The 22,158-nt window shown below is 41.0% G+C and overlaps 1 protein-coding gene and 1 non-coding gene across 4 annotated transcripts in view; both read left to right on the top strand.

The window, feature by feature from the left end:
- Positions 1 to 22,158, top strand: part of chd1 (chromodomain helicase DNA binding protein 1) — a 196,369-nt gene that overhangs the window by 67,095 nt on the left and 107,116 nt on the right. For all 3 annotated transcript variants that reach the window (XM_069892317.1, XM_069892325.1, XM_069892309.1), the window contains exons 3-5: positions 1,324 to 1,525; positions 2,250 to 2,348; positions 3,363 to 3,439. In XM_069892317.1, coding sequence (XP_069748418.1) covers positions 1,324 to 1,525; positions 2,250 to 2,348; positions 3,363 to 3,439 — 378 coding nt within the window. The remainder of the gene's footprint in view (positions 1 to 1,323; positions 1,526 to 2,249; positions 2,349 to 3,362; positions 3,440 to 22,158) is intronic.
- LOC138752063 (U2 spliceosomal RNA) lies at positions 9,693 to 9,880 on the top strand. Its single transcript, XR_011350349.1, has one exon. It is a non-coding gene; the product is annotated as a U2 spliceosomal RNA (small nuclear RNA).

Below are 22,158 nucleotides of genomic sequence, written 5' to 3'. Positions count from 1 at the left end.
TTTTCCACATAATATTAAAGTAATTTGCATCTCTTTTGAACAAGTGTATGAATTTCACTTTAGAATCATTTATGGGAGGAAAAATTGGCATTTTATTCATCATTTGTGTGAAGAAATGTTTTACAAACTTATTTATATTTGTAATTATTTGAAATGTATTTAACCTTGCTTTTTCAACCATTAGATGGTATGGACAGCAGAGAATCTGTGACTAACAAGCTGTGACACACTTGTCATTTAAAGTTCTATGGACATGGCTGACTCTGCAAGCATTGTAATGGTGTTTTCTTTTCATTTTCTAACAATGTAAAATTTTATTTGTTTTCTTATTTCTTATTCATTTGAGGGCTTGCCTCTCTAGGCTCCTTCAATTCCCTGCATTACCACAAATTTGTCTTCCTGTTAGTTACTGATTTCCCACTGTTGGTGGTTACTAATAGTTTGGTTGCATTCACTGTTAAGCTTGTACAGTAAAAATACATTTTGTGGATGAGATATATGGGAGGAAGAGGCAGAAAAGTGAGAAATCAAGTTGGCATCTCTGGGATAATTTAGAGTTTCTCATGGGAAAAGGTTCTCTGATGAAAATTAGAGTGAGAAATAGAGGATTCAAGTCAAATTAGAGCTGGGTCAGGGTTCTGACCTGAGGAATGCTGCAGAATGGGAGGAGAGAAAAAGTGGGAAAATTAGAGTTGGCTAGTAAACATCACTAATTTGCATGCATCAGGGAACCACAGAATCCAGCCTGGATAAGATGCTTTCTTGAATTAGGAAGATTGAATCCTGTGCCTTTGTTCCCTTACATAAACATCATAGCTCGCCATGTTCACCAAATTTAAGTTTGTCCAAGAATTGACCCACGTTTTGTTCATCCATTGCATTCATGTTAGCCAATTTGTTTGTATTGCAAGAATCCTTTGATTTTAATTTGTTCTTTCTTTTTGTCTTTTTCCATTTGCTATCTCTCTGTCACCTTCCTGGCCTGTAGCTAACTGGGATCTTGGTCCTTGATCATCTGCCATTTGCTTTATTCCACAGGTAGCATCCTTTTTTCTAATCCCTAATGTCAAGGATTCCCTTCCTGAATATCAGTACCTCTCTGAATTTGGAATCCCAGGACCTTTATAACTGTCCTTTTCTGTCGTCTGACATAATTTTAGTTGCTTTTGGCAAATTGAGCACCTTGGGATAATTCGCTTTGCAATATAGTTCTGCGTTCTTTTCTCCAGATATGCTTGCAGAAGAAACAAATTGCAAAATGTTAAGCATAATTTAGTTGTGATGAAGAATTGATCAAGCATTTGTACACTTTTTTTCTTTTAGCCAATCTGACAAAGAATCAGGCTCCAGTTCAGGGAGCAGCAGTGATGGAAGCAGCAGCCAATCTGATAGCAATGATTCCAGTGACTCTGATAGTGGTTCAGACTCAGCTAGCCAATCTGATTCGGATTCAGAAAGTAATGCCTCATCATCGAGAGGAAAGCGACCAATCGAAAGTAAAGTTCTAAAAACTGTTGGAACTGAGGTGAATATAATGTTGGTGTGACTATTATATTAACCAAAATGTGTAATGCAAAATTTGAATTCAATTTGAAAGAATATTTTTTGATGTTATTAAAACATGTCCGAGTTGTACAACATTGAACAAGCCCTTCAGCTCAACTCACCTATGCTAACAAAATTAGCATTCACTTGACCCATTTGGTTTATATCCTTCTAAGCTCCTTCTATCCATGTATCTGTGCAAATGTCCTTTGAGCATTGAGATTGCACCATCTCTATAGTTTGTTCCAGAAATGGACCACCATCTGAGTGGAAAAAGTTCTCATTTGGATCCCACTTCAATCTCTCCCCTTTCACCTAGAATAACCAACCCCTGGAAAAAGGCTGTGAACATTCATTGTATTCATGCCTCTCGTGATTTTATAAACCACTAGAAGGTCATTCGTCAGCTTCCTATGTGCCAGGAAATCAATGGAAAATATGAGTTACTTACTTTATTTAATGAATGGCAAAAGGTCTCAACCAGAAATTACAAAATTTCCTTGCTCCCAGTTACTTTATATGTTTGTAATAACCTTTTGGTTATATTGAACAAACATTGCCTGGCAGATACAGAAAAATAACTTACCTGAAGGGAGTGCCAGACTGCAGAGAAAGCTGTTGATTTTTTTTACGGTAATAGTTCATGAAAGTTTGGATAACCTTTTGAGTTTTAAATTTTGACATGCCCTTGCTTAATGTTGCAGTTTTGGAAATCAAATCCAAGTATTTTGGCTGTGCAGAGATCTGGAATGTTAAGGAAACAACAGCTACAACAACAGCAACTTTCTTCAAACAGTTCAGAGGTTTGAAATCTAATTAAAATAATACTTGAAATATCATCTATTAAATATAACTCAATGTGGTGAAACTACCAGTGTGAGCTGACATATTAGAGTGTGTGCATCATTTAACACAGGAAACCAATAAATTCTGGTCTAGCAGCTTGCAATGATGGTTAAGTTTCAATGTGGACACAGTAAAGATGAATTTATTCAATATTGTACAACAGAGTAATTCTGTAAATCATGGCATAGTGACTTTGATTCCTAGGTTTATGAATATTTGGTATTTTTACATTTAAGATTACATCTTAAAACACTAACACCAGTGCATGCTCTTCATTGTCACCAACGTTAGTGAGCAAGTACTCTAATTTTTTTTTAAGTGGTTATATTGTGGGGATTTATACGGAACAGTAACTAAAGTAAAACTGATAACCTTTGGGAATTTGATTGTAGATTTTATGGGCTATTTGATTTTACTTCATAATACTTCAGTGTACCTTTGAATTAATTCTTAGACCTAAGTAAATATTAGGTAAGCATCATAAACTTTCCAATTCAATAAATATTACCTGGCAGTGAACACGGTGAATTTAAAGGGACCACTGGTGACAGGACCGAAGAGAATTTAAAGTGAGTGAGCAAACCAGAATCTGGGTAATGGCACAGGGATTGAGGAGATGGCTGACATGAATAAGATGCCAAAATGTTGAGGATTTTCAAACCCAACAGCAGAATTTTCAGTTTTACTGTAATCTGGAGAGCGGTTATGGATAAATAATAATTTAATTAAGTTTTATTTTTGATGTCTTAATGATAAATGCATAGAATATGTTTAAATAATCGATCTTTGAATGACTAAAATCATATCGCTTGCTTACCACTGTGCTTGTAAATAGCCTGCATTACAATGTTACAGTAATTATTTAAATTGATGAATGGATCACTGAATCCAGAATTATTTGCAGTAACCTTTGTGTTTATTGATCTTGTTACATTAATAAAGATTTATTTTGTGTTGCTTTGATACATAAGGAGGAAACATCAAGTAGTGAAGATTCTGATGATGATTCATCCTCAGAGAACACTGCCAGGCATGTGAAACGCAGAGAGTAAGTTTGTATTTTTGAATGTTTATAGCTAAGAATATCTTTTTAAAATCTTGTATAGCTAGTCTGTTCTCAACAAAGCATATTTGCAGAAAGCTATTATGTGTATAGAGAAAGTAATTTTAATTGAGCTGGAGGTGCCTAATGAGGCAGGAGGGTGGGTAGTTTGAGAGGTAGTTCACTCCTTCTGCCACTTCTGCAGGTTTGTGTGTACTGGCGCATAAGCTCTATTCTCAATATTATCTCCAATGCTGCTTCTCTACATGAATAAGCATGGGTGTGGAAATATGCATTGCCTGATATCAATTTTAATTAATGCCCACATGTGCCTTGCTGCTTGGTGAAATAATGCTGAGAGGATTGTAAATACTTTAGAGATGTAAGGGACCCAATGAAGTGTGCTGCCTCAGCTTGTAAATTTCCACTAGCCTCAAGTTCCCCAGATTATGTGACTTGCAAGAATCGTGCCTGGTGAAAAGAGGATACATTGTTTTGATTGGTCCACAAGATGACACAATTTATAGATGAATAGTGTGAAAGGTAATGCTTGTCACTTGGGAGAAGACTGTTTTGTGATTGGTTAAGTCAGATTGTGGCAGGCTATGCAAACCATGTATTTGCATATTCGGGGAGCTCCTTGATCCTCTACGAAAGTGACGGACTTCCTGCATGCCTGTGTATTAAATCAAGGGTACTCTTAATAATATTGTGTTCCTGATATTTGTTCTGAGGTTGAAAGGTATGAAATTTTAACATGGGCTGTAGATTCCTAGGGCTCTGTGGAGATTGCACATTTTAAACAGAGTAATTGAGCCAACATAGGCAAATGGTACGAGCTTGATCGGCACGGATCTGATTCTTTCAGTATTTGTGATTGCTGCAGGTAATCAGTCTCGAAAATTTACAGGAAGGCAGGGATCACTGCTGCTTGTTTGGATGTGGGTGTTGAGGTTTTGATCTTCAAACATCTTTTTCAACAATGGTTGGAAACTGCTGGCACATTGAATGATGATGGCAAAATTCATCTTCTGTCTCCCTTTTCTGAGAAGTAATCCATATTTTCCAATGTATTGCATGAACATTTAATGTCACCAGACAACGTGATGCAGTGGGAAGCAGGTTATTAGAGGATGTGGTGGGTAAGGTCCATCTTCTAGTAAGCTTCAGTGAACGAGTTGACAATGACTTGGAGATCAGTCTGTGAACAACCACCACCATCATCAGCTGACAGTAGCCAACTATTGGGTTCAGGTGACCTTTGTTCTGCAGTACAAGTTGACAAGTATTTTGGAAGATTAACTATTTCTGGTTTTTCTGGTGACACACATTGAGAAAGGTGTTGCAGTAGTAACACAGCCATGCTTGATACCTGTCTTCATTGAGCTATGTTGTGGACCTGTTTGTTAGGATTTTGTGTGAGGAGAGTGTTCCACAGTTCATCTCAGAGTGAAAGATTTTTATAGTTTAAGAAAAGCCATGTATCAGTTTATTGCACTCTCTTCGTGATTCTTTGGTTGCTGGGTGATGAAGATGGTGTTCATTTTGCTTCTAGATGTACCTCCCATACATCTCGCCATATTTCTGATTCATCAAATTACTCTGAGGTTCTTAGTGACTTAAGAATGGGGAAATCACTTTTCTCTATTTTCCTTATTAGATTTTAAACCATAACAGGTAATCACAATTGGGTTTTTATTCGTATCTTGAGTCATGCGGCATGGATTTTCACTCGGATTAAAGGGTATATAGTATGAACTTCCTGAGGATGTGGTGGAGGCATGTACAATTATAATGTTTAAAAGATACTTGGATAGGTGTACTTATTGGAAAGGTTTAAAGCACATTGTTTGAAAAATGTCCCCTTAAACTCACATTCCACCTTAAGCAATCCTTATTGCATAAGTTCTCTGTGATTAGTAAGGAATTGCTTAAGGTGGTATGTGAATGGAAAGAAAAAGTTTGAAAACTACTGTTTTAATTGTGTGCTTGGTTTCATAACTCCAAAGGAAATGGACCAATGACAATTTTTCTCAAGCAAAATATTCCAGAAACAATTGAATCTAGAGCAGTGATTCTCAACCTTTCACCCCACCCCCCCACCATGCACACACGCACGCACATATAATAAAATCAAAGCTTCAGTCTTTATTTTATTGCACATAGTATTTGCAATAAGATAGACAAATTGATTGAACTAGTGATTATGATCTAATTGTTATCAGGGAGGGAGTTGTGATTCAAGATTCAATTTATTGTCAGGTAATAAAAACAGTGTCATATTACACAAAATTGCTTTTGTCTGCTGAAAGACAGATTTACCATCTGCAGAAATTGCCTAAAGCATCTCTTATAGTTAAAGAGAAGCAAAAGAGAGGACTCCCCCCCCAAGTCACCAAGTGTCAATGGATTTGCCTCGAGTGCTCCTGCAGCCCCCGCAGCCACACAGAGTCCGATCTAAACCATTGGTAACCCAAGCACCAGATTCAAACCTCCACAGGTTGCAAGATAATCAGCATTTAGTACTTAAGTGTTTCAAATTATACTATTTTCTAAAAGAATAGGCCTAAAGGGAAAGGAGGTGGATGGCATGGTCAATTATGAAGGGTGTCAGAGTGATGGTAAACAAGAAATCTGCAAAAGCTGGAATGTAGTGCAGAACACACAAAAGCGCTGGAGAAACTCACATACTTTTACTTTCTATGGATGCTGCATGAACTGTTGAGTTTCTCCAGCACACGGGTGCCAGAGTGGAGTTTAGTTCTGATATAGAGGCTATGTAGAGAGTAATGACTCATTTGTTTTGGTTGAAATTATGAGAAGTGGGAGTAGTCTTCAGGCCCACAAAATGGGGTCCCATTTCGGATAAATGCTTTTAGAGTTGGCTGATGTGTCGCCCTTCTACAAAGTTTTTAAGTCCCTGGAATCATTATGTTGGCCATATGGTGGGGGTTGCTGCGGGACCAGGGACCCCAGCTTTTGCCGCAAGTTCCCAAAGGTCACTGTGGGTTCTTCAGGGCATTTATCGGGGGCCAGGAACTCCCCAGAAATTATCAAAGGCACTGCTGAGGCAATGCTGAGGCATTGAAGTCCTCCTTCAGCATGGTACAAATCCTCAACAGGACCCAAGGCAATTTGTCCACCCAGTTGGGACCCTTGAGCTGAGCCATCAAGGCTGCCTTGAGTTGCCTGTGAAACTACTCCACCAACCCATTGGCCTGAGGGTGATATGCCGTGGTTGAACTATGTCCCCAAAAAGCTAGCCAGCGCTGTCCAGAGATGAATTGCACCCCCCGTCCAAGGTTAGGTGCTCCGGGATCCCAATGTGTCAGTGAGTACCTTGGCGCAGGTTTCTGTGGTGATATCAGCCAGCGGGATCGCCTCCGGCCACGTCGTGGAGCAGTCAATCATGGTCAAGAAGTATCTCGCCCCACGGGAAACTGATAAAGGCCTCACTATGTCAATGTGTGCGTTGCTGAACCTGTGCTGCTCTGGTTCAAATGTCTGTGGGCGCTCTCATGTGAACCTGCATTTTGGAGGATTGACGGTTCATGGAGATTTTGGCCCACTGACTGACCTGTTTACAGAGGCCATGCCAGGCAAGACTGCTAGCCATCGCTTTGACCGTGGTGCTGAGTGCGCCAGATTGTGGATGGAATTGAAAACCTGGTGCCTCCATGCAGGGGCTGACATTAGAGACATCGCGCAGCAGTGTCAGGTTACCTGGGCTGATGAGGATCTCCTCCACCCAAAGGCCAGAGACAGCTGTCCTATAAGCAGGGATCTCAGGGTCCTGCTGCTCCGCTTTGGCGAGGGCCATGTAGTCAGCCCCTTGTGATATGGTGTGTACTGACTCGATTGCGGGGCATGATATTGCGTCAGCTACCATGTTGCTCTTCCTCGCGATGTGCTGTTTGTCCGTGAAGGACAAGTGTCTCTTGTCAGGCCATCCACAAGACCAATACCTTATGGAAGGCAAAGGTCAGCGGCTTATGATCAGTGAAGACCTTGAATTGCCAATCTTCCAAAAAGTAACAGAAATGTCTTACTGCCAGGTACAGCACCAATAGTTCTCGGTTGAAAGCGCTGTATTTGAGCTTTGGGGGCGCAGAGGTGCCTGCTGAAAAAGGCCAGGGGTGGCCACTGGTCCTCAATGAGCTGTTCTAGTGCGCACCCTACTGCTGTGCTGGAGGTGTTGACTGTGAGGGCGGTAGGTGCCTCTGGTGTGAGGTGGACCAGAAGGGTGGTGTTGACCAGTGTATCTTTGGTGTTCTGGGACATCCTGGAAGACCCATTGTCCCAAGTAATGTCTTTTGACTTGCCTGCCATCAGCACAAAGATGATGCATGCTGCTGCCGGTATGAACCTATGGTAAAAGTTTATCACATTGGCAAATTTCTGTAGCCCTTTTACCGTGCGTGGCTTAGCAAAGTGCCAGACCACCTAGACCTTCTCAGGGAGGGGAAGTCGATGGTGTTGCACGTCAGCCTGAATTCTTCTCAAGCGGGTGCATAGTTGTCTCAGGTGGGAAGCATGGCCTTTGCGGCTGGCAGTGAGGATATCATCCAAATAGATAAACGCAAATTGGAGGTCCCAGCCCACTGAGTCCATCAACCGCTGAAAAGTTTGTGCCACTTTCTTTTGACCGAAGGGCACATGGAGAAATTCAAACAAGCCAAAGGGGGTTATGATTGCAGTCTTGGAACATCCAGGGGGTGAACTGGGTTTTGGTGGTACTCCCGGATGAGGTCCACCCACCCGTGCCCCATGCAGGTTGGCAGCAAAGTCTTGGATGTGGGACATGGAATATCTTTTGGGCATGATGGCCTCGTTGAGGTAGCGATAGTCAGCGCATGGTCTCCAACCCCCGCTGATTTGAGCACCATGTGAAAGGGAAGGCCCAGGGACTGTCGGAGCGCCACACAATCCCAAGCTTCTCCATTTTCTTAAACTCCTCCTTCGCTGGGCTGAGCTTTTTTGGGAGAGAGTCGGCATGTTCTGGCAGGGAACCATTGGTCATAATGTGGTGCCTTACCCCATGGTTTGTCTTGACTGCGGAGAACTGTGGCACCACTATCGAGGGGAGCTCTTCCAGGATGCGGGCAAATTTGTTGTACGAAAGCGTTATAGAGTCAAGGTAGGGAGGCAGGTGGCTTGGCTTCCTCCAATGGGAGAGTCTGAAAAGCTCTGGCATGCACCAAACGCCGTCCTTTAAGGTTGACAAGCACAAAGGAAGTCGGCCCCCAGGAGTGGTTGCGCCACTGCTGCAAGGGTGAAGGCTCATGTAGAGTGGCCCGAAGGAAAAAAAATCCATGTTGTATGTGATGCCATTTATGTATTCTGACATTAAATCTGAACTTTAAACTTTGGTTCCTAGAAAATGGAGAGATCAATTTTGATGTTGTCAGGTTGGAGACTCCTGAGACGGAATATAAAGGCTGACATTTTTTCATACCTCAATGAAGGGCTCAAGCCCGAAATGTCGGTTACGTATCTTTATCTTTGCTATATAAAGGACATTGTTTAACTTGCTGAGTTTCTCCAGCATTGTGTTTTTACTTTAACCACGGTTTCTGCAGACTTTCATGTTTTACGACGGAATACAATGTTGTTGTTGCTTCAATCTTCGGGTGGCCTCCACTTGACAATACATGAGGCCATGGACAGACATGTCATTGTGGCAATGGCGTGTGGAATTGGTATTGGGTTCTGGGAGGTCCTTGATGTTGCAGCTGACAGTGAAGGTGCTCAGCAAAGTGATTTCCCAATTGGTGTCATCTCCCTGATGTTGAGGTGACTGCATCCAGAACACCAGATGCAGTAAATGACCCCTACAGATTCTCAGGGAAAGTTTTGTTTCACTTGGAATTACCGATTGGGGTCCTGAATACTGGTGTGGGATGAGGTACAAGTGCAGATGTAGTCATGAATAAGTACCAAGGGGGTAACTGGTGGGAATGGATGAGGGAGTCGTGGAGGGAGCAATACCCTTGGCCATTCATCTCTTCAGAACCCTATGTATTACTGCACCTCGAGTGAATAGAAGCATTGAACACAACATAGAAGCAGGCTCTTCGGCACACCTAGTTCCTGATGAACTATTATCCTGCTGAGTCCTATTGACCTGCACCTGGACCAAAGCCTTTCATACTTTTTTCATCCATGTGCATATCCAAATTTCTCTTAAGTATTGAAATCGTACCCTCCTCCACCACTTCAACTGGTAGCTTGTTCCACACATTCAACCCTTTGAGTGATAATTTCCTCCTAAGGTTCCCCTTAAACATTAGTATCTGTTCTTATCAGTTTAATATCTGATACATCCCTTATCTAGGGACCATATATTTTAAATTGATTTTTGGAACAGGGAGGTGGAATAGGGGCTTGCTCCGTCCATTCCACGCATCGACCCAGTATTACAGTGCCTCTGGGAACGGTGCACCAAAAAAAAACATTTCACCTTTCACCCTATATCCATTTCCTCTAGTTCTTTTTGCAACCAATGGAAAATATCTGCTTGCATTTACCCTACTTATACTCATAATTTTATATACTTCTGTCTCCCCTCATTCTCTTATGCTCCTGGGAATAACCTTTTCCCACATAGCTTCTTAAGTCCCAGCGACATCCTTGTAAATTTTCTGTGCACTGTTTCAGTCTTGTTTCCTTCTTGTAGGTAGGTGACCAAAACTCCACATCATACTCCAAATTTGGTCTCAGGAATATCTTGTACAACTTCAACATAACTTCCAACTCTTGTACTCAAAACTTGGATTTATGAAGGCCAATGTATCAAAAGCTCTCTTCACAACTCTAACTGCGATACTTTTTTAATGGAATGATGTTTCTGTATTCCTGGATCCCATTGACCTTTTGCACTTCACAATACTGTTTACCATGTACATCCTACCTTGTTTGTCCTCTCAAAGTGCAGCACCTAAAATTTGTCTGCAGTAAATTCTGTCTGTCATTTGACAGCCCAATTTTCCATTTACGCCAGATGCCTGCTGCAAGCTTTGAAAGTCTTCCTCACTGTCCACTATGCCCAATCTTAGTATCAGATGCAAATTTGCTGATTTAATTTACCATATCATACCGAATATACTCATGCAATTGTTGATCCTGCATAAGAGTGGACCCCCCCCCCCACCTTTTTGGCTCAAAAATCGCAAATTTTCTGAAAGTCCTGTGTAAAGGTAGACCCAACCTCTTACCCCATCCTGTTTCCTCCCACTGATCAAAATGTACCAGGAGTTGTAGGGTAATTGGGCGGCAAGGACCTGTTACCATGCTGTATGTCTAAATTAAATTAAATGGACGTAAATATAATAATGAATCCAGCACTGATCCTACACCAGTGTCACAGGCCTTCTGTCAGAAAGGTAATCATCTACTCCCAGCCTCTTGCTTCTCTTACAAAGCCAATGTCTCATCCATTTTTCTACCTCATCCTGAATACCGAACAACTGAATTTTCTTTCCAAATCACCCAAGTGGGACCTTGTCAGAGGCCTTACTGAAGTCATTGTAGACAACATCCACCTTTCCTTTCTGAACATTAGAGTATTTTTTGATTGTGCATGGTCTTCCTGTCAGTCGTGAATTCCATATCCTTGCTCTCTTGCTCATCTCCCCTCTAAATCCCTCCACTCATTTAATTATGCTGCTTCACCTGAAGAAATGTATCTTTCCAATTTACCCAGTTTCATCAATCTAGTTTCTAGCTTGCTCAGACAATTGAATTTCAGTTAGTATGTCTTCATTACCATGTCTCAGGTAGTTTCACCAATATTTGTATCATTCAATCTTTTTCTGTCTTCACCCAATCACAGATAACCCTATTCCTTAAATGGAATTTGAAATGAGTTGAATTTCTAACACATCCTTGTTTGGATGAAAGGTCATTGATTTGAAATAAAAAAAACACTATATTTCTCTCCAAAAATAATGCCTGACTTGTGTACTTGCAGTAATTAATATTTTTATTTCAGCTTTCCAGCACCTGGCTTTTTTTTTGTTTTTTCAGGCTTATTCCTTCTTGTTTTTTTTTGGATCTATTTGGCTTTGTTTTAATAAATATTTTTAATTAATTTTTAATTGCATGCTTACACTTATAATACTCTATTATTAACTTCACTTTATTGCATTATTTTGCTTCCTAAATGTTATCATCTGAGGGATTCTAGGTATGTGTCTCTCCCTCTTCTCTGTGCAATATGTTTGCCCGAAGCCTGTGGAATTTCTTTTCTAAATTTCTCTCAATCCTCCAAATTGTGTTAACTTTGAGTTATATTTTTGCTTAAATCACGAAGTCACTGGAATCACTTTTACAATTCCACTAAAATTGTCACTATCTGCAGCACAGAGGAGGAGGGCGCCCACTTGATAACCCATAAGATGCCACCACTCACTTGGTTACCCTGCAGAGACTAAGCAGCAAGACTCAGGAGTTCAATAAGGGATATTAACATCTCTTCTTTGGCTTGGCTTTGTGGACGAAGATTTATGGAGGGGTAATGTCCACGTCAGCTGCAGGCTCATTTGTGACTGACAAGTCCGATGCGGGACAGGCAGACACGGTTGCAGCCGTTGCAAGGGAAAATTGGTGGGTTGGGGTTGGGTGTTGGGTTTTTCCTCCTTTGTCTTTTGTCAGTGAGGTGGTCTAGTCCTATGTAAAATACCATAATCTTGATAAAATAGAATAATTTATATTGTTAATTCAATTTTGTGTTTACTGCATTCATCACAAATCCAACATCACATATTTTATTCCAGTCTGCACATTAAGAAGAGGTTTATATACAGGTACACAATCCTTTATCCGGAACCCTTGGGGGACTGTGTGTTCCGAATTTTGGATTTTTCTGGATTTCGGAAAGCCAGATTTAAGCCCACCCGAATTGTGCTGCAGTATCCACCCCACCCCCTTCCAGTTGCGCTGCCATCTCCCACCCGACTTGTGCTGCCGGTCTCTCGCCCACCCGACTCGCGCTGCCGGTCTCTTTCCCCACTTGCTGGATTTTGGAACTTTCTGGATTTTAGATGTCCGGATAAAGAATTGTGTACCTTTTTTTGGCACCTCCTTGTTGTCATTGAAGAGGCAAGCCTTTGATTCTCAAAGTTTAGAACAGTGATTCTCAACCTTTTTCATTCCACTCACATACCACTTCAAGTTTTCCTTATGCCACGGATGCTCTGTGATTAGTAAAGGATTGCTCAAGGTGGTATGTGGGTGGAAGGAAAAAGTTTGAAAACCACTGTTTTAATCGTCCCCAATTGACTCATGTGCACAGTTTCATAACTCCAAAGGAAATGGGCCAATGACAGGAAAGACAATTGAAAGACAGGAACGCTAGGGTGGTGATCTCAGGATTACTGCCTGTTCCAAATGCAAGTGATGAAAAGAATGTAAGGATAAGGAAAATGAACGTGTGGCTGAGGGGCTGGTGTACAGGGCAAGGATTTGGCTTCTTGGATCATTGGGATCTCTTTTGGGGAAGGCATGATGTTTACAAGAAGGACAGATTGCACCTAAATCCAAAAGGTGTCAACATTTTGGCAAATATGTTTGGTGCAGCAGTGGGGCAAGGTTTAAACTAATTTGGCAGGGGCATGGGAACCTGAGTGATAGGGAAAAGGGTAGGGAAAATAAAGAAATGGCCAGGAAAAGTAAAATAGGAAAAGTAATGTTGGGAGGAGAAAGTAAAAAATCAGATGGTGCAGTGAGTTTTCGGGTCAATGATAGTGTTTAGAAAATTACAAAGAAAAATAGTGGGCAAAAAAATCAAAAGAAAAGGTTACAGAAGTCACTAGATATTAAAAGGACAAAGAGCATAAGGGCACTTTATCTGAATGCCCGCAGTATTAGAAATAAGGTTAGTGAACTTGAGGCACAAATCGGTACCCATGCCTATGATTTGGTAGCTATCACGGAAACATGGCTACAAGGTGACCCTAAATGGGAATTAAACTTTCAAGGGTATCAGGTGGTGCAAAGAGATAGACAGGATGGTAATAGAGGTGGAGTTGCACTTTTAATCAAAGATGATCTCCAGGCAATAGTGAGGGATGATATAAGATCTAAAGAGCATAATGTTGAGTTCATTTGGGTAGAGATAAAGAATAACAAAGGGAAAAAATTATTGGTGGGTGTTATCTATCGCCCACCAAATAGCAATAGTTTAGTGGCACAGGAAATAAATAGAGATAAGTGAGGCATGTAATAATGATATGGCAGTAGTCATAGGGGACTTTAACTTCCACATAGATTGGGAAAATCAAGTTGGTCGTGGGAGTCTGGAAGAGGACTTCATAGAATGCATCCGTGATAGCTTTCATGAGCCGCATGTTAAAGAACCAACAAGAGAAAATGCTCTCCTGGATTTAGTGTTGTGCGATGAGATAGATAGAGTAAATGATGACCATCTGGGAAATAGGGATCATAGTATGATGGAATTTCTCATTCAGATGGAAGGGGAAATAGTTAGATCTAAAACTAATATATTATGCTTAAACAGGTGTGACTACCATAGGATGAGGGAGGAATTGGGCAGAGTGGACTGGGAGCACAGGCTAATTGATGAAACAGTTGAGGAACAGTGGAAGATTTTCAAAGAAATATTTTGTAATGCTCAACAAAAATATATTCCGGTCAGGAAAAAGGGCAGCAAGGGAGGGAAAAATCAACCGTGGTTAACAAAGGAAATAAAGGAGAGTATAAAATTGAAGGCGCAGGTGTACAAAGCTGCAAAGAGCAGTGGGAAACTGGAAGATTGGGATAACTTTAAGAGACAACAAGGGGTTACAAAGCGGGTAATAAGCAATGGAAAAAAGGATTATGAAAGTAAATTGGCACAAAATATAAAAACAGAAAGCAAAAAAATTTATAAATATATAAAACGGAAGAGGGTGGCCAGAGTTAACATAGGACCCTTGGAGGATGAGAAAAGAAAACTGGTAGCAAAAAATGAGGAAATGGCCGAGGCATTAAACAAATATTTTGTGTCAGTCTTCACGGTGGAATACACGTCCAGCATGCCCAAATGCGGAGTTAAGGATGCAAATGTTGAGGAGGGCCTTGATAAAATAGTTGTTACAAAGGAAGTAGTGATGGAGAAACTAATGGGACTAAAGCCAGACAAATCACGTGGTCCTGATGATATGCATCCAAGGGTTCTGAAGGAAATGGCAGAAGTTATAGTTGATGCATTGGTTGTCATATACCAAAATTCCTTGGATTCTGGGCAGGTCCTGGCAGACTGGAAGACAGCAAATGTCATGCCACTTTTTAAGAAGGGATGTAGGCAGAAGACTGGAAATTATCGGCCAATTAGCTTGACGTCTGTAGTTGGAAAAATGCTTGAAGCCGTCATTAAAGATGAATTAGAGAAACTTTTGGAACGTAAGGGTTCAATCAGGCAGATGCAGCATGGTTTTAAAAGGGAAGATCTTGTTTGACAAACTTGTTAGGATTCTTTGAGGATGGTGCGGTGGATAGAGGGGAACAGGTTGATGTTGTATATTTGGATTTCCAGAAAGCATTTGATAAGGTGTCGCACAAGAGACTTATCAGTAAGTTACAGGAAAGTGGAGTCCGGGGAAGTATATTAGCATGGATCGAAAATTGGTTATCTGACAGGAGGCAGAGAGTCGGGATAAATGTGAGTTTTTCAGGTTGGCAGAGAGTGGTAAGTGGGGTGCCGCAGGGGTCGCTGCTAGGCCCACAACTGTTCATCATTTACATTGATGACTTGGAGGAGGGGACAAAATGTGGTGTAGCCAAGTTTGAGGATGACACCAAATTGAGTGGAAGAGCAAATTGTAATGAGGATGTGGAGAGTCTGCAGAGGGATATAGTTAATGAATGGGCAAAAGTTTGACAGATGGAGTACAATGTTAGTAAGTGAGGTATCCACTTTGGCAAGAAAAATAAAAGAGCTGAATATTATTTAAAGGGTGAAAAACTACAGCATGCTGTTGTGCAGAGGGACTTGGGAGTGCTTGTGCATGGATTGCAAAAAGTTAGGTTGCAGGTGCAGCAGGTTATTAAGAAGGCAAATGGAATGTTGGCCTTCATCGTTAGAGGAATTGAATTCAGGAGTAGGGAGGTAATGTTGCAACTGTATAAGGTATTGGTGAGACCGCACCTGGAGTACTGTGTCCAGTTCTGGTCTCCATATTTGAGGAAGGATATACTGGCTTTGGAGACGGTCCAGAGGAGGTTTACTAGGTTGATCCTTGGATGAAGGGGTTGACTTATGATGATAGGTTAAATCGTATAGGATTGTATTCGCTCGAGTTCAGAAGAATGAGAGGAGATCTTATAGAAACATATAGGATTATGAAGGGTATGGATAGGATAGATGTAGGAAGGTTTTTTGAGCTGGCTGGGGAAACTAAAACGAGAGGACACAGTTTCAAGATTCGGGGGAGTAGATTTAGGACAGAGATGAGGAAAAATAGTTTTTCCTAGAGAGTAGTGTATGCTTGGAATTCTCTATCCGGGGAAGTGGTTGAGGCTGCTTCATTAAACATATTTAAAATTCGGTAAGACAAATTTTTACATGATAGAGGAATTAGGGGATATGGGGAGAAGGCAGGTAGGTGGAGTTAAGTCATAAATTAGATCAGCCATGATCTTATTGAATGGTGGAGCAGGCTCGATGGGTCATTTTTGGCCTACTCCTGTTCCTACTTCCTATGTTCCTAATTTTTCTTAAGCAAAATATTTCAGTAAAATATTTGAGTCTAGAGCAGTGATTTTCAACCTTCCCTTCCCACTCACATCCCACCTTAAGCAATCCCTTACTCATCACAGAGCACCGATGGCATAGGGATTACTTAAAGGGAGATGTGAGTAGAAAGAAAAAGGTTGAAAACCATTGGTTTAGAAGCTGTTTTTGACTTGTATATTGCTTTCATTTTTTTCTTAATGTTATATTTGATTCAAGAACTGCAAGTGTGAATCATTTATCTAAATCTGCTCAATGGGCTCATGATGATGGCTTCCTCCAGAAGGCCCCCAATGGGTGAGATCCTGTGTAGCACTGTGCCTTTTGATCGTTGGCACATTGACTAAATGTAGATTCAGCCATACTCAAGTCAGATTAACTGGCAAATTTGCACTGTATATGTATTGTATGGTTCTGTTAGTTCACTGGATTTTTCCATAACAACTGCCCGAAAGAAATATGTTTCATAACAAATTCCAACATCAGATCAGAGTGGAAAATCTCTCTTGACGATCAGCTTTGCAGAAGTTTGGAACTTTTGCAGGACTCCAGCTTCCACTCAACTACAGGAGTTAACTCCAGTGAATCCATTCAGAAATGCTAATACTTCTGTGGAACATTTGGACATTACCATAAGGTGCAGTGAGAGAAAATGCCCCAACAGTGTCAGTGCAGGAGCTAAATAGTAGCTAAACTCTGCAGATGCTGGGGTCAAGTATAATACACTAATGTGCTGGAGAAATTCATCAGGTCACGCAACATCAATAGGAGATAATGGGTAACCAATGTTTCAGACCTGGCCCTTTGTTGGATATGATCACATAGTATGTACATTTACAAGTGCACATTGATCATCTTCACACATAGCTATCTCATCATTCCAAAATTCTAATTTTTTTGTAATCACAGAGAGCCCAAATATATCCAGAGAAGTAATTATACATATGAGATGTAAATGATGGATTAGTTTGAACTTTGCAGGTTTACTCCAATATTTTACCATACCTTAATTATCACTTGTCGTTCTCTTGAAACCGTTTTCATGATTAAATTAATACTTTTGTCTTGTGTGATTATATTAATAATTTTATATTTATTTTTGGATTTTGGTATCACCAGAAAGGTTTGTGTTCATTGCCAGTCCCTTATTGCCCAAAAGAACAATGGCAGTGAGTGGCTTTCGTGAACCAGCGCAGTCTACTGCCTTACAAGGTAGTGGAGGCAAGTATTTAACATTTAAAAAGCATCTGAATGGGCACTTGAATCACCAAGGTATAATAGGATATTAACCAAGTTCTGCTAATCTTGGAATTAGGAGAGATGGCTAGCATTGGATTAGTCCAGAGGACCTGTTTCTGTGTTACAGGACTCTGATTCCTCTGGTGAAGGTAATCCACAGTGGTATTAAACAGGGAATTCCATGGTTCAGACCCATCAATGCTGAAGAGCCTATTATGCTCTCCACACTGCCCTTTCCTTCTGGAACATGTTTTCCTTTTTCCCCGCAATGCCTGCTGTGTAAAAACCACAAAGATGGAATGGGTAGGGTGGGGGGGGGGGTGGAATCATTCCAGTCCCATCTTTTTTCTACAAAGGGACCTACTAAAATTCCTGGAATGCCTGCAGTATAAAAGGCGTTTCTGGCATTCTGGGACCAATTTAGGTCAGGATGTGTATGTGTACCATAATTTTTTTGGTGTATTTATGGATAAGCATTTAAAACTTGGAAAAAAACATACAAGTAGGACAGCAGGAAAAATCTTTTTAATAATAATACTGCTCTCCTGTGCCACACTGTCTTCTGTTCTCTCCTGTGCCCCGCTGTCTCCCGTTCTCTACTGCTGCCCCTCTGTCCTGACACCCCACTGTCTCGACAGTCCACTGCCTGCTCTCTTTTGCTGTGTGCTGCTAACCCTATCCCTAACCCAAATCCCACACATAACCCTAATGTGTGAAGATAAGGTCACTCATTATATAGAACATAAACTTATAACCCAGAACACATCAAGATGCACAACAAATACTGGAATAGAAGTAAGGCACTGATCTCACTAAGAGCTAGAAACAGGCACAGGATAATGAAAGCATGAGCCAACCAAAAGTGGCAGCTTATAGTGACACTGAATCCCTGAGAGAAGAGACCAGTGAACACGAGGTATGCTGCCTGCATACTAGCTAGCAACCTCATACTCGCAACCTAACCCTAGATTTGACACTAGGTCTACCAGATTGTGAGGGCAATTACAAAGCACAAATACTTGAAACTAGGTCTGTGAGATTTTGAGCAAGCTGGTCTGTGGATTTGTCCTGAGTTTGAACAGTCCACTGCCCCTTCCCACCACCCAACTGCCTGCCACCAGCTTCCAACTGTAGGAAGCAGTGATTAGTAAGGGATTACTGAAGGTGGAATGTGAGTGGAAAGAAAAAGTTTGAAATCCACTGCTATAGATCAATACTTGCAGTAGATTTTCCCATGCTCATTTATAAATTGTGTGCGTATGTTTCAGTAAGTTGGGTGTGTATTTTCCCATGCTCTTTTGTACATTGTGCGCGTATGTCTTAATAAATTGTACATGTTTCTTTCCACATACTTTTATACATTGTGCGCCTATGTCTTATTACATTTTGCATAGTTTTCCTGCGCTCTTTTATAAATTGTGCGCGTGTGTTTTATTCCCGCTATGATTTTCCCACGCTCTTCTAATAGTTGTGTGTTAATAAAAGTAATATTTAATAGCAAACCCTTGTATCCAGGCTCGTCTCCTACGGACCTGACACATTCCCAACTCAACGACTAGTGTGGGGACTGACAGCGTTACTGTCGGCATTACTCACCATTATCACCCTAATTTCAATCTCGCATACAAGACCGGGGGAATATTATTGAGCCATTTTTTGGGGAAAAACAAGTGGGTTTAACATGCCGTCAAATACGGTATGTTATAGGTGACACTAGACACAGGCGCCAATGGTGTTGAATTACCTCTGTTGCCCCTTATGTTCGTGGAATGCCAATTTGCTGTGTAAAAAGCTACACTGATCCAGAAAAATGCCAGCTTTGTTCGTTTCAGTGTGAATGACCAAAGCCAGCTTCTGTGTTTTTTTTAAAAAAACCTATTTGATACACTTCCACATCAGGATGATGCATGATGAGACAGTATGTCTTTGTGCCTAATGTGCATGTATTTGAGGTTTGAGGCTATGGGGTTGAATGGTGCAATTATAGTAGCCTGGGTAAATAATTCCAGTGCATTTTGTAGATATCTTAAGCTGTAGTCAGTTTGTCAGTGATGAAGCAAATTACTGTAATATTTTGGATGGTTAATGGGTGCTGTTCGAAGCAGCTGCTTTGTCCTGAAGTTAGTCTGCAGATGCTGTGATTGTAGTTCAATACATAAACTCCACTTCCTGAAGAAACTCAGGAAGACACACAGTGTTTTTATGTAGCAAAGATATGTCACCGATGTTTTGGGCCTGAACCCTTGGTAAAAGCGAAAAGCAGACAGGCACCTGAATAAAATAGAGTAACAGGGGAAGAACACAGGCCGACAGGCAAGAGATTATGACTGGATATGGATAGGATAGCAGAAGAGAAAAATGCTGGGATTTGTTCTGATTATGGTTAAGGTTCTTGATAATTATTTGCATTCATCCAGGCAAGTGGAGCTTATTTCATCACTGTCATGTTTATGCCTTGTGGATTTTGAAAAGTACATTGGGTGTCATATTGAATCACTTGCCATAGGATACCTAGCCTTTGATTGGGTGTCCTATTGCAAGTAGCCATGGGATGTATGTGGCTGGCCCAGGTAAATTTCCTGTCAATATAATTCTGAGTATTGAGACCATAAGAAAGAGGAGCGCAAATAAACGATTCAGCCCAACAAGTCTGCCCCTCCATTTAATCATGAGCTGATCCATTTTTCCATACAGCATCACTTCCCTACTTTCTCCCCATAACCTTTGATGCCCTGGCCTATGAATCTCTGTCTTAAATACACCAAATGACTTCCATAATGGTCTGTGGCATCAAATTCCACAGATTTACCACCCTCTGGCTGAAGAAATTCCTCCGGATCTCTTCTAAGTGGGTGTACTTCAATCCTGAACTTGTGCCCTCTTGTCCTAGACTCTCCCACCATGGGAACAACCTTTCTACATCTACACTCTCCAGACCTTTCAACATTTGAAATGTTTCAGTGACATCCTCCCATCATTTCCATAATTCCAGTGAGTACAGGCCAAGAGTTGTCAAATGTTCCTTTTTATTCCTAGAATCATCCAAGTGAACCTCCTCTGAACCCTCTCTAACATCAGCACATCCTTTCTTCAAAGAGGAGCCCCAAACTGCTCACAGTACACCAGTGCCTTATAAAGCTTCAACTTGTATTCTGTTCCTTTTGAAATGAATGTCAGCATTGTATTTGTCTTCTTCACACTGGCTCAACTTGCAAGTTTACCTTCAGGATATCCTGCGCAAGGATCTCTAGGTCCCAGAGAGTTTTCATGCTTCCCATTTATTCCTTCTACCAAAGTACATGACTGTACACTTTCTGACTATGTATTTCATTTGTCTCTTTGCCCATTCTCTTAATCTGTCCATTTTCAGCCTCCATGTTTCTTTAACTCTATCTGCTCCTCCACCTACATTTGTACCATCTGCAAACTTGGCCACAAACTTGCTAATTATGGCCATTCCATAATCCAGATTACTGATATGCAACATAAAAAGAGGTGGCCCCAACACTGACCCTTGTGGAATACCAGTTGTAACTGACAGTTGACCAAAATATGATCTCTGCTTCCTGCCAATTACCCTAATGCTCTACCAACGTTTCCTGTATTATGGGCTCTTATCATACAAGTACCCTCGTGTGGCAGCTTGTCTAATGCCTTCTGAATATCCAATTACACAACATCCACTGCACCTCCCTTATCTAGCCTGCTTGTCACTTCTTCTAAGAACTCCAAAAGGTGTCAGGTAAGATTTTCCCTTAAGGATACCATGCTGGTATCTTATCTGTGTCTCCATGTACTCCATAACCTCATCCTTGATGACTGATACCAACATCTTCCCAACCACTGACGTCAGGCTAATCCATTTACATTTTCCTTTCTGCTGCCTCCCTGCCTTCTTGAATAGTGGGGTGACATTTGTGATTTTCTAGTCGTCCGGAACCATAGCAGAATCTACTTATTTCGGAAGCCAAGGATGCAATCCATCTGGTCCAGGAGCTTTATTTACCCTTAGACCATTCTCCCTTGAAATAGTAACTGCACTCGCTTCCCTTCCCTGACACCCTTGGACATCCAGCACATTGCTAATCCAGCACACAATGATGGAAAATGACTCCTCTGCCATTTCGTTGTCTCATAATATTGTTACTCCAGTGTCATTTTCTCATGGTGCTATATTCTCATCTCTCTTTCACTCTTCAGAAACTTGAAGAAGATTTTTTGTACCCTATTTGTTATTATTAGCTAGCCTACTTTCATACTTCATCTTTTCCCTCCTTATAAGTTTTTAGTTACTTTCTGCATTTTTTCCATTTGAATACAGTATCTCTTTTTTGGTAGCTATTTCTCCTGCACCTTTTTTCTTGCAGAAACTCCACCCATTGCTGCTCTGTCTTCTTCCCTATTAGTGCCCCCTTCCAATCGATTTTGGCCTCTCTCATGCCACTGTAATTCCCTTTACTCATCTGTTTTTAGTTTCTCCTTGTTAAATCTCAAACATATTGTGATCTCTGTCCCATAATGTTCCTTTTACCTAATCACCTCTGGTGCATTACACAACACCCAATCCAGTACAGCTAATTCCTTGGTGGACTCATCAACAAGCTGCTCTAAAAAGCCATCTTCTAGGCATTCTACAAATTCTATCTCTGAAGATCCAGTCCCAACCAATTTTCCCAATCTACTAGCTTGTTAAAATCCCCTGACTCCCATAACCATGTCCTTCTGAAACACCTTTTCAAATTGCTTTTGTAATTTG

Source organism: Narcine bancroftii, chromosome 1, assembly GCF_036971445.1.
Source record: "Narcine bancroftii isolate sNarBan1 chromosome 1, sNarBan1.hap1, whole genome shotgun sequence".
Lineage (NCBI taxonomy): Eukaryota > Metazoa > Chordata > Chondrichthyes > Torpediniformes > Narcinidae > Narcine > Narcine bancroftii.
The sequence above is the reverse complement of the archived record's forward strand: the minus strand, read 5'-3'. Positions and strand labels throughout refer to the sequence as shown.